At 39.5% G+C, this 13535-nt stretch overlaps 1 protein-coding gene across 1 annotated transcript in view; it reads left to right on the forward strand.

Moving 5' to 3' along the window:
- SSH2 (slingshot protein phosphatase 2) overlaps positions 1 to 13535 on the forward strand; it is a 247613-nt gene that overhangs the window by 65539 nt on the left and 168539 nt on the right. The window contains exon 2 of the mRNA XM_036766773.1: positions 2461 to 2538. Within this exon, the coding sequence (XP_036622668.1) occupies positions 2461 to 2538 (78 nt within the window). The remainder of the gene's footprint in view (positions 1 to 2460; positions 2539 to 13535) is intronic.

The following is a 13535-nucleotide window of genomic DNA, read 5'->3' on the forward strand; positions in this document are numbered from 1 at the left end:
GGGTGATCTTTCTAGATAGGACTTGCCTTTAGATGAACTGTACCAGTGATTTTTATTGGATTTTCCTAGGGGGTCACATGCAGGTGTGAAAAATGAAAGGGACCCTCTTGGGTTCCTGAGGGTCCTTCACACATTTATGTGTGATTTGCATTTGTCTTTATAGATCAGCATTCTGAGATAATTTTTAAGAGAAAATGCCATTTAAAGGTTGTGACTTCTTAAGCTCTCCTTGCTCAGCTACTGTTATCAGATGAGATTTTGCATACGGTTGCATAGCAGCAAGGGAAGAGATGGGGAGGGACGTTGGGGGTCACCAGATCTCTTTACCAGGCCTCTGATCTCTGCTGGGCCACAGTAGAGAAAATGGAAAATGATTTCTGTCATGTAGCATTCTTAGAGTTAGTGCTGTGTAAGTGTACCTTGGTTACGAGCAAATATTTGTTTGATGAGTCAAATCTTATTAGATGTTAGCAGCACATATAAATTAGATACTGTGTCCTTGATAAATTGTTTCATTTAATAAGTATATAGCATAGTTGTAATATAATTTGAGGAATTTAAGTATAGGTTATAAGACCTCTTAAAAGGTCCTTCAAAAGGATTGGTGTAAATATGCTGAATATTATGAATATTTATTCATAAGAGTGAAGCTTTTCGAAGTTTATGTGGAAGTCTGTATTGATTAACTTGTCATATTGTTTGCAAAGACTCTTTTCTTATTTCACTTTGCATAAACTATGACAAACCACCAGTAAGCTTACAGTGATATGTGTGATATTTATAAACTTTGGAAGAGTTAATTGTTAACCCTTGCTCGCTACCTTATCTATTATAAGGTATATTGTGTTTCAAATTAAATTCTTGTTCTAATTTATACTGACCATAATTAAACTAAAATACAGCCTTGCACAAAGGATAGATTACTGAATTTGAAGTCAAAAAGACCTGGGTTTGAATGTAACTCTGCTTGTATAGCCATGGGCAAGTAAATGACAATTCTGAGCCTTCACTTTCCTCATTTGTAAAATGGGATGGATATTACCTCTAGTACTTACCTCATGGACTGTTGTGAGGGTGAAATAAGATGATATATTTAAAGCACCTTTAAAACTTTAGAAGTAGTATATGAATGTGACTTATTACTTAAAGTGAAATATTTGGTCTTTTCACCCTTCACAGTTTTAACCTCTCTACTCCTCCACCTCCAAATGCAAGAGGGAGGGAGAAGATGTTACACATACATTTTTATGGAGTAAGGATTTTAAAGGTTTTGCTGTTTTGTTTGCTTTCTAATAGAGGTAGAAGAAGGGGTTATGGAAGAAAATAATTGAATGGAAAGATGGAAAGAAAGGAAGCTAGAAGTAGCCAAAGGGAGAAAAAGGTAGACAGAGGATAGAGGGAGAAAAGTTGGAACTGGACAGTTACTGAAGTAGTCATTCTCAATTTCACTTTCCTTCAAATAAGTTTATTTACATTCAAAAACTCAATCTCTCTGACTCTTTTACAAGTTGAAACAGACTCTCAGCTTTGAGAGATCAAAGGTATGAGTCAATGGGGGTAGTTTCAGAGTCGTTATGTAATGACAGAAATCCAGACATTAGTAGTTAGAAGATTACCATGACATAAATGTATACACCATTCTGTCTGGGAATAATTCTGTTTCCGGCAGCTGGCATCCAAATAGCATACTTCTGACTGGGCTTTAACGGAGCTGTTTGATTCTTTCTTTTTGGTGTGACTTTGCTAGTCATAAGGTTACGCATGCCCTATTGGTTTCAGCTAAAATTGTTTGACTCATATGTTTTATTTTCCTTTTTCTTTGCTCTAAAGAGGTTTAAAGTGGTGGGGGGATGGGAGAGAAAAGGTCTAATTTTTTTTCTTGTGATAGGTTTGGAGGACTTTGAAAGAATGAGTTTACTTTGACTCTTCTCACCCTTCAAGACATCTTTCTGCACACTGATAGCTACTACCTCTGTCTTGTTGATTTAAAGCATGGCCCTAATGAAGCAGTAGCAATGGGTTCTATCATCAGTGGGCATTTAACTGCACCTTCTGTTCAAAAGCTCCTTGCTGAACAGCCACCGCACAAATATTTGCTGCTAGTCACAAGAACAACCTGTAAGACAGTACGCGGAAAGCTAAGAGCAAACCCATGCTGACTCTTGTGAAAGTGCCGTCGTGCATACTGGTCAATGTTATCTTCTTTATAACAGGACAATTCACTCTCGTTTAATGAAATCCAAAGAAGATGTTTCAGCTAGTCATTTTTTCCCAATTTGACTTTTCTAATCACTTAACCAATCACCTTACCAATCCCATGCTCACCAGGCTCTCCATCACTAATCAAAATCTCAGCATGCTTCTCACCCACGATCCTATACTGATTTAGTGACTTCTGGCTTTCCTTCATTTGCTCGTGGACTTATTTGGATCACTGAAATGATCTTGTTTGCATTGCAGAGCTCTCATTTGGAAGAAAGTGAATCAGCGATACTTTGCTGTGAATGTGAAGAATCAGAAATCTTTACTGATTTCAATGTACGTAGGTATATATTTTTATGACCTCTGACTATTAAAAGAAAGGCTTATTGGATGGCCTTGGCACATCAGTTGACTGGTATAGTACCTAAGGTGGTATTCCCTTGGGCTTTAGCTTGCCCTGAAAAATACACCCACTCTTGGCCCATTGAATGATGTTGAGTATCACAACTACAGGTTCAACTGGATTTCCTCAAAACAAGATTCACAATGTTGAATAAAGGGTTTCATGATGGGTTTTTAAAAGAATGACCCTTTCTGACTAATATGAATGTACTAGGTACTAGAAAAAGTAGCAATTGAATGATTATGTCAACTGAATTCCTACCACCTTTTTTCACCTTAAGATCATTAAGACATCAAAATTAAGATAAATAACTTGAAAAATTATGTTGAATCTATACAGGTCCTATTAAACTTAGTACCAAATTATTACTTATTTAGTTAGTTGGTAAACATTTGTTAACTGCCTATTATGTGCAAGGCACTGTGCTATTTAGTCTACATAATAAGTGCCTTAATAGGACAAATATCTCCAAGTTGATTGAACTATTGAACCTTGCTTGGTTTTTTTTTTTTTTCAGATGACAAGCCAACCATGTTTTCCACTTAGGGAGAGTCTGTTTTAGTTTAAATTTTCAAGGTGTCTCGGTGAAATCAGTGATGGAAAATAAACAAAAAATACAGCATTATTGGGATTAGAGTTGACTGAGAAAATTATTTAAAAACCGTTGTTTTAAAATGATTTTCTTTATGCCTTACAAAGTTTTGTTTATTTGTTTTGGGATGGGAACTGGAGAGGAGGAGACAGGAAGAACATAGAAATGTCTTTAAATATATTATCTGTCATGGTATAGTGATACAGCATTGGTAATGGAGATGCAGAGAAGAGCCTTTATGGTTTTCTACTGTAGGATAGGATGGGGCCATCTCCAGTTGTCCTGATCTATGTCTTTCCACTAGACCCAGATGGCTCTGGAGGAGAGAGTGAGGCTGGTGACTTTGAGCAGCCCTGCTTCCCTTAAATCCATTTCACTCACATGTCATGACATCACCTTCCTGATGTCATGGTCCTCTTTGAGAATGGAAGGACAAACAACAACCTGTGAGTAGTAGTAGCTGTCCCAGTTCCAGTTGAGCAACACAGCTCCTTCCTTTCACCTTTCCCTCCTTCCCCCCCTTCTCTCCCTCCTTTTTCTCTGTTCCCATAGAAAATCATACCCTTACCTGCAGGTGCTCTGCCCAAAGGAATATAAATTTTGATTGCTGAAACCTAGCAAGTTATCTTGGATTTTGCAGGCTAGATTTCTTTTTTATGGACCCTGCCTTAAACCTAAATCAATCACTCTGGCTCTCATTGATTGGCCAACAACAGGTCCCCAGCCCAACCCTCACTTGGCTATTGTTTGGGTTCTGATGGCTCAGAGCAAGTGTAAATAGCAGTTGTTTCTGTTTTGCCCAGAAATCCTGAAGGTCTTCCCTCCCAGATTGATTTTTTTTTTTGACTAGGTAAAAGAGGCCATTCTTTGCCGCTTTTTTTTTTGAACCTAGGCTTAATCACTGAGTGGGTGTTGCCTCAAATAAACCGAGACCTGGGAAAGAACTTAGCTTAAAAAGGCCAAGGTTTCCCACTGCATCTGGGGTCTTCTCCAGTTGTCCTGATCTGTATCTTGCCCCTAGACCCACATGGCTCCAGAGGAGAAAGTGAGGCTGGTGACTTTGCACAGCCCTCCCTCACTTAAATACAATTCACTTGCAAGTAATGACATCACCTTCCTGAGAATGGACAAACAATGACAAAGGATAGGATCAGTGTCCTTGAAGTGTACATTTAGTACTACTGTGTTTTCCCTCATTTTTTACCCCATCATTGCGTTTAGTTCAGAGGGCAGTAGAGAAAGTTTCTATATTTCCCACATCATTTGGTTTTTTTTTTTAATTCACTGATTAGTGAAGAATTCAGTTCCATAAAAGCCCAGTTGGCATTGAAATATTTCATTGCAGGAAGGTCAAAGAGACAATTCAACGTGCTAAAAGAATGAGTTAATTTGACTAAGCATTTATTGCAGAATAAATACAAATGTGGATAGCACATGTGTAATGTTTTACCTTCAGAGTATATCTGCCAAAGTAAAAAACATAATGTAGAACAATGAATAAATGGATCTATTTTTTCCTCTATATACAAAACTTCATTTGTATTAGTTACCAGGTAATGTTGAGGTGCTCTTGTTTCCCCGTGACTACTTAATGGTGTTAATACCTCTCCTGAACCTTCACAAAGCCTAAAGAACAGACTTGAAGTTTCATGACTGTTGAGAATGTTGATCCAAGTAAGGAAACTCAGATTTCTGAATTGGTTTTATCTTCTTAAATATAGAATATAAATTTTGTGATTTTCTTCCTTGAGATGTGGTCAGAGAAGGGTGCCCACTGGAAATTTTCCATGCCTTCTGGTTCTCCAGCTTCTAACTGCCTGATTAACTTTTGGCCAGTTCACTTCCTTTTGACCTACCAGTAAGGAATATTATGTGGTTGTGGTCTGGGTTTTGTGTTTAAATCTTGCCTGGAGGAAAATACAAAAGACTTAACAGTTTTGGAATGGCCTTGTGAAGTCTAGCCTTACTTAGGGTCACTTTTAGATGGGAGACCCCTTCCTTCAGCTCCCTCCTCTGTAAAATGAGGTATTTAGACTAGATTATGTCTAAGTTGCCTTCTACTTCTAAATCCATGACCCATCCATCAAACTGGCTGCCTTGCTTAGTCATTTCCACTTCAGAGTAGGTCCAGGGCAGTCTTGATGTCAGGAACTTAAGCTAATTCCTTTGGTTTCTGTCATCTCTCAAGGCAGACTCTAGTTTGAATCAAAAAAGTTTTTAAGGATTGAGTCAGTAAGTGTTCATACACTTGTCAGTGTTAGGAAAAATGTTTACTCAAGTTGCAGAAGGCGGGAGATGAAACAAAAGCTGTTATTTTTAGAATTTTTGTAATATGGTTAGATTTATATGTACATAGTGTGTTATTGGACTTTCTGTACTTTCTTCTCTCTGCTCTGCCTTCCTACTATGAATAAGGATCACATAGTGAATATTATGACAGCACACACTTCTGTGTTGCTACACATACACACACACACACACACACACACACACACACACACACACACTGCTTTATATGCATTATATCATCTAATCCTCCCAATACCCTCAGAGGATCTGTGATAGGGATTGTTATCTTCAGAGAAGCTATGATTTGCCTAAACTCCCACAACTAGTAAGTTGTGGGGCCACGATTCTAAACCTGGGCACCAATGTACTTTCCACTGTTCTGCCTTGCTCAGTACATAGATCTGACATAAATGAAAGCCCTTTGAAAAGTAAAGTGCTGTACAAATATAAGATATTACTGTTGTTATCATTTAATATTTCTTCAAAAAAGTTATCATTTCATTCCTGATGCCAAATCTCAAGAAGTGATTTTGAATTACGGTGATCAAAACAAAATGGCATCCTTTGGTGGCCAATGTCTGTCCAGATGTAAAACAGAAAAAGAATCTGTCCTCAGGCCTTGCCAGTTTAGATGGACCTGCCAGAACTCATCTGCCTCTGCCTTAGCCTTTTAAGAACCCATTGTAGCCACAGTGAAGCATTGGGTAGTACTTTAGTGGAGGAATTATCTAAGGGCAAGGTTTGTTCCCTTAATGTATTTTTGCCCCTGAAATATGGAGATGTATTGTGTGACTCTGGATGCATCCAGTCAAGTATTTCTCCTGGAGTTGACCATTTGCCACAGACTGCTATGTCCACCACCACCACTGCCACCCCCTTCCATTTGGAGAATAGAAGTTTTTCCTCATATGTAGAGATATCAAAGGGCAGAAATCAATGCAGCTCAACAGACCTTTATTGAGCACTTGGTTGTGTACAAAATACTCTGCTGGGTGCTGTCCCTGGTGTTGTCCCTGGACTTTTGGAATTTATAATCTACTAGGAAGATACAATACGTAAGCAAACAATTATAATACAGAAGAAAACATGATAAATGGCCAAGAAAAGTGTTCAAGGTCCATTTTGAAAAATATAAGATTTGGAGCAAGGTAGGTTTTCAGGGAGAGCTTCATGGGTCTTAAAGGATGAATAGGAGTTCAACAGGAGGAGTAAAGTAGGCTAGATTACTTTTGAAAATCTGCAAAGCTCTTTTAACAACCCCCAGCTCCTCCCAGAAACAAATTTTCATCTCCTTAATACTACCGTCTTTCCATTGTTAGATCACTTTGAATCATGGAAACTATAGTTCCAAAGAATTAAAAATAAGTACCGCTCAGAGAGGGATGGAGAGGTTCATGGTGGATGTGAGCAGACTGTAACACAACAAATTAAGACCCACAAAGAATTTACATTAAAAAGAAGATGAGCTGGTTCTAATGTTAGAGTACAGAATCATAACTGTGTTTTGGATGTCAGGAGAAATTGAAAAGGGCTCCAGCACCTTGGAGAGATCCTCTATGCCTGTGGGGATTTTCTGGGAACATGTAGACAAGAATCTCACAAGGTGGGTAGGCATGGATTGGGTTGTGATCTATATCATGCAAGAGAATAGCCATTTTTATGAGACTGCAGATTCCTTTGAATATTTGAGTTGAGAATTTCAAAACATAAGGATGAGAAGAAGCCTTTTTTGACATAGTGAATAGGTATGCAAAGGAGTGATGGTGGGACAATGTGGGATACATAGGGGTGACCAAAAAAAATCCTAGTTGGCTGAAGCACAGAGTATGTGGAAACAAAATTTACAGGACCTTGATGACTTCCTAGAAGTCAGAGGCAAAAATCAAAGATAACACCCTAGGTTTCAATGATATTGATGAACTAGATCCATCCCAGTGAGGTGACAGCCTTCAAAAGCTTTGACAATAATCGGATCCTACAAAGAAATCCTGACCATGAAAACTGCGAATTTCAAGAAATTATTTACAGATAGAAAAGCCTATTGGACTTTTCTTTTAGGTATATTATAATTACAACTGAGGCAGCTAGGTGGCACAGTGGATAGAGTGCTGGGCCTGGAATCTTCCTGGGTTCAAATCTGGCCTCAGATGCTTACTATTTGTGTGGCCCTGGGCAAGTCACTTAACCCTGTTTGCCTCAGTTTCCTCATCTGTAAAATGAGCTGGAGAAGCAAATGGCAAACTGCTCCAGTATCTTTGCCAAGAAAACCTTTAATGGGGTCATGGAGAGTCAGACATGACTGAAAACAACTGAACAACAAAGCAATATGATTGCATAGCCTACTTGTAAGCCATCTTCTTCAAGTAGTGATCATGAAGGTGATCTCCAACTTAATGACCTCATTCACTTATTAGAGTGACTTATCTGGCTGTTCCTCATTCAGTGTTGATGAGGAAGCTGAAATAGCATGAATTTAGCTGGTGAATCATTAATAGCTTAAGTACTTTACATTTTCCTAGGGCTTGCAAACATTGACTGATGAATTCACATAACATCCTTGCATTATCAGTATTTTCCAGATGACAGAGCCAAGGAGGAAAGGTTGTATGCCTTGCCCAGAGATTTACAATAAGGTAGCAGCAAGGCTGAGGTCAGATCCCAGCTGACCACTAGCCCTGAGCAGGCAGCACTGCCATTAACGTCCATAGTTATATGTACCAGCCCTTTGCAAGACCTATTGCTCAGACTGCAGTAGGGCACAAAGAATTTCTGGCACTTTGCTTTTCAGCTACTCTTGCCTTATTCTTGAGACTCTAGCCTGTGGGAATCAGAATGAGGAACACTTTATGCCATTCAACATACATGGAAGAGACATGAATAGTTTTCATTTTTTTTCTGATCCCAGGAACAATTAGGGTAGAGAGAATATGTAGGGTTTTTTTAAATTGCCTTAAAATGCATTTATTGAACATCTGTTTCCTAATTGTCTTTTAAAAATTTGTTGTCATACTTTTTGCTTTTCCATCATATTTTCTTCCAAATATGCACTTCTTCTTCCCTTTGAGGGGGATGGCTTGTAACAGCAATTTACAAAAGAAAGGGGTGGGGGAAGGCTCAAAAAATCAGCTGTATCTGCTAGTGTGTGCAATATTCCATACCTTCTAGTCACCATCTCTGCAATGAAGGGAGGTAGGTTTGTTTTCTCAGGTCTTCTCTAGGACCAGGCTTGGTCATCATAATTATATAGCATTCAAGCTCTACTTTACTCTTAATTCATTTTCATGAGTTAAGAGTAAGTTTGGTTCGTTTGTTTTTTTAAAAAGGTGTTGTCAAGACCTGTTCAGGGAACATTTCCACTTTTATTTTCCCTTATACACAGACACATGCCCATAATCCCTAAGGAGAGCTGTTATCCTTCAACTTCCTTCCTGATTTCCAAGGTTTAGCAAGTACACAATGTTAGGTGTTATTTAAGAGAGGAGTGAAGGCTTTTCTTTAGAACTGTCTTAGATGTAGCGGACTTGATGGTGTTGAAGGGTAGGCTGTAAGGATCAAGTCAGACCAACAAAGGCACATTCAGAATTCCTAGTGCCTTATTATGCGACTGAGGATGCCCATTTTCAAGCTGGGTGTAGTGATAATGTTAGCAGATCACATGAACTATCTAAGGAAGAATATCCGCACAGTTTATTTTACTAATCTTTTGTAAGAATAAAATCTTTCTTCTGCTTGTGCCTTCCCCTCTAAAAAAGAAGCCAAATTAGTAGTTACATATTTTGTTTTATTCCTTTTCCTCATCTTTGATAGAGAAATGCTTTTTCCTTTTGTGCAAACTAAAAAGGTTTTGTGTTTAAATAGGAAATACTCTCTTTTATGTCTTAAAAAACCCACTTCTACACCATTTCCTAAAAGCACCTAACTCTAGGGGTGAGTAAGGGAAAAATACAAAAATTTGGTTTCTATTATTTTTCTCTTCTGGCTTGTGAGTTTAACTTCTCCCACAGGATAGGGCAGGGACTCCTGCACACTGCAGTAATATCTTCTTTGGGTGGCAGCTTCTGGGGGTATGCATTTTGAGAAGTTGTTTTCTCAGGTAGGAGGGGAGGACCAGGAAAGAGAAAATGTAGAGACTTAAACATTTTTAAAAGGCATTATAGAAGCCCTTGAATGGAAGCCTAGGTGGAAGAACTGATCTCTGTGTCAGAAACAAAAGCTGCTTTACTTTCAAAACTCTTCTCAAGCATCATCTTCTTTTCCTTGTACTTCTTGGAACCTTGGGATGAATTGAATGTCATGGAATGATTAAAAATAATAAATATTAGTTAGATCTTGAAAAAAAGTAAATGCAGGAAAGACAAATCTACTGTTTAAAACTGCTTTTATAAATCCCAAGATCGTGAGCTCAGACAAGATACTGACTTATGGATAAAATGATAGTAGTGGTCTGTTTGTACAGAAGCATACTTGGTGATTTATAGAGATCTAGCATGAACATCAGGTTTCAATGGGCTGTACTTTCTTCTTTCCTTCTGTCCCCACTGAGTATTTTCTACTCATGTTCTCTTGCTCATCTTGCAGAAGAAAATCAAATCTGATTGACAAGTTAATTTAGCAGAAGTAAGAGAAAGAAGTGGGGATAAGAGAAAAATCTGTTGCTAAGACAATATGAATTTCTGTATGAGTTTTTGATGACCAGTCTGCCAACAGAAAACAGTTGGCTCTGAGCAGTTGAGCGTATATAAACCACTGTTGCATCACCACCACAGCAGTCACAAAGATCAGTGGATGAAAGGAGGTGGGGAGAGATTTGAGAGGGCAAATAAATGTTTCTGGGTGGTATGAATAGTGCTAAAACCACTAGCAGCCTGACAGAAAAAGCTCTTTTTCTTTTGATGGCAGACAAATTCAAGTAGTGAATATAGTTACCAAAAGACTCATCTGCAAGATGTGAATCGTTCTTCCTTTTGTCCTAAGAAAGAAGGGAAACCACTCACTTGGATCACTTCATCCTTTGATGATGGCAAATGACAAATTGGCTCAAAGTGTTTCTAGCTAGGAGGGACCTTGCAGAGCATGTACCCTCACTGCCTCATTTTGCAGATGAAGAAACTGAGGTACAGAGAAATGATCTGTCCAAGGTCACATTGGTGATTACTTGTATTGAACCCAAATCTTTGAATTCCATACCCATTGTTCTTTCCACTACATCATCATTTTTAGCCTTAAAAAAACCCAAACTTATCTTCCTTGAGTGACTGTATTTGTACAGAGGTGAAGTTAGTTGTTGGTATCTTTGGAGACAAATTTTTTTAATTAATTTTATCCAGCTCTGCCTCTGGCACTTTTTGAACCCACATGTCACAAAGGCAGCATGGCTACATTAGCAACAACTTAAGAAACTCTTTAAGTAAATGATCAAATGCTGTGAGGGGGAGGGTGAATCTTTTCTAATAGTTTAATATATTTGGGCCATAAAAGGTGATGGGGTGCATTTGATTTACTCAGTTACAACCCAGAATAATTGCACTCAGCTAGCTTGTCGAGGTAGACCAGATGTAGGTGAGATTGAAATGAGATCGGTGGCTGAGGAATGACAAAACAATTCCATGAGACTAAGGACCTTCTGTTCCCTAGATCAGTGATGCTGAGAAACTGCAGTTCTATAGAAGAAAAAGTTCAGAGAGCAATTTGAAAATTCCTGAAATCCAGGGTATTAGTTTCATATCTATCCGGAACACAAGTATAAATATTGTTAATGGAAGCAGCTCATCGATAATCACAGGAGTCTTACAAAGGGAAGAGAAATTATTTGATTGTAGACAGACTGTACCTTTTGATGGACTCTCCTTTGACCTGCAGAATGTGTAACTAGTTGTCTGCTGAGAGAAGAGTTCGAGTCTACAGTGAGATTCCCAGGCAGCCTGTCAGCATCTCTCCCCTGCCCCAGGTTTCCAGTCACCACAGTGATTCCCTGATTTACTGTCATGGAAGTTCATGAAGCCCTTCCATATGAGATATGAGAGATGAGGAAAAATGGAGATCCTGACTCTTCTTTCCCTTCCTTCTTGACCTCCTAATTGGTGTATGGCTACCAAGAATTGTCCTCTGAAGGGGGTCCAGTTATTCCTATAAACTATGGACATGTATTTCTGATGTGGTTGGCCATTTAGCCACAAGGGCCAGTCTGTAGCCAATTTTCAAGAGCAAAACCTAACTCAATGTCCTTCCTGACTCCTGAAGGGCAGAGATTGTGTCATCCCAATTGGATGACTTAGCTCATTTGAATGAATGTATAAAGGTGATTTTACTCGCACATCATCACTTGGAGATGTGCTTCTACCAGCAGCGATGGATTTGTTTTGATCCATCCACATGTTTTTCACTGGTCATAATTATGAACAGTGGCAAACATTTCCCAAGAGCTGGCCAAAGTCAGGGAGTCCATCTGATTAGATCATCATGAATTTGAAACTGTAGAGGGTGCATTCGAGCTTGTGTTATCCAGTTCCCTCATTTTACAGTTAAGGAAACTGAATTCCAAAGAGGAGAAGCCACTTGTGTACGCCATCCAGGTAGTAAATGGGATTCAAACCCAGGTCCTTTGACTCTAAGTTCAGTTTTCTTCCCACCGTAGTGCCCTGTTTTCAAGGAACTGAACAAAACTATCCACCTCCCAACAAAACAGAAACTATGAATTTGGCTGAATAAAAACCAGAATGTTGGAGCTGTAAGGGACCCTGGCTATCATTTAATTTGGTCCCTCATTTTACAGACAAGGCCTAAGGAAGAACTTGACCACCATCACAGCTACTGAGTCATGAAACCCGGGCTCAAACTTAGGTTTTCTACCTCCAATTCTTAGGTCATTCCATTGTGCCAAGAGCCTACAGATCCCGGTTCTCAGCAAAATGCTCAGAGGCTCCATCTTTTCAATGAGCTGAAATATATCTGCTACTGCGCAGCCTGAGATGAGTATTGGTGTAATTACCCCTGCTGAGAAACCACATCCAGGAAAATTTTGAGGACATAGAGAGGATGTCCATCCATGGTGCATGGAAAGGCAGTTAGTGAAGGAGATCAAGCAGATAGGGCATGAAAATCAAGGCAGGGCAAGAAGCTGTAGGTGGTGGGGACTGATGGTTTTATAGGCAGGCCTGTTTGCCTGTTCACATTTGAACTGAGGCGTCATGCCTCTCTCCACTCCAGTGATTTTCCTAAAGCTCAGCTTTGGTCATGTCACCCCCTTCTTGCTACCACTCTCAGTAAACTCCAGTGGCTCCCTGTTTCCTCAGAGATCAGATATAAACTCCTCTATTTAATGCCTAAAGCTCTTACAACCTGGTCCCTACCTACCTTTCCAGTCTCCTTAGATTTTGCTCCCTTCCTCACACTTTGCATTTTAGCCATACTGGCCTCTTGGCTATCCTGCACACAGCATTCCATCGCCAGCCTACTTTCCTTTGCATTGGCTGGAGCCTGGTGCTGTAATCCAGTCTGGCCTCACCTTTGCTTCTTAGATTTACCTTCAAGATTAAGCTGATTTCTGAAGCTGCTAGGACATGCTCTCCCCAAACTACATGGTATTCATTTGGCATATATCCTTGATTAAAGGGGCCCTCCCTTGATTAACTTCTTAAAGAGGTCTATTCACTGAATGGACGTTACATCACTCTAAGTGAAAACTTGAAAAGACCTTATCCTGAAAGGGTCAGCGTCTCCCAGTGCATCCTGGGCCATCTCCTGTCATCCTGGTGACTATGAGGCCACTGGACCCAGATGGCTCTAGAAGAGAAAGTGAGGCTGGTGACCTTGCACAGCCCTTCCTCACTCAAATTAAAGTCAACTGCAAGTCATGTCATCATTTCCCTGAAGTCATGGTCCTCTTCAAGAACAAGGGACAAACACAACAACAACAATCCTGTGTATCCTCATGTGTACAAGACCTCCAGGAGAAGGTACCCTTTGGGGCCACGAACTGTTTCCCTTTTGTATTTATGTCTCCGGGACGTCCCAGAGCCCCTTGCTCATGGGAATTATTTAATAATGTTT

The sequence above is a fragment of the Trichosurus vulpecula genome, chromosome 7 (assembly GCF_011100635.1).
Source record: "Trichosurus vulpecula isolate mTriVul1 chromosome 7, mTriVul1.pri, whole genome shotgun sequence".
In the NCBI taxonomy this organism is placed as follows: Eukaryota; Metazoa; Chordata; class Mammalia; order Diprotodontia; family Phalangeridae; genus Trichosurus; species Trichosurus vulpecula.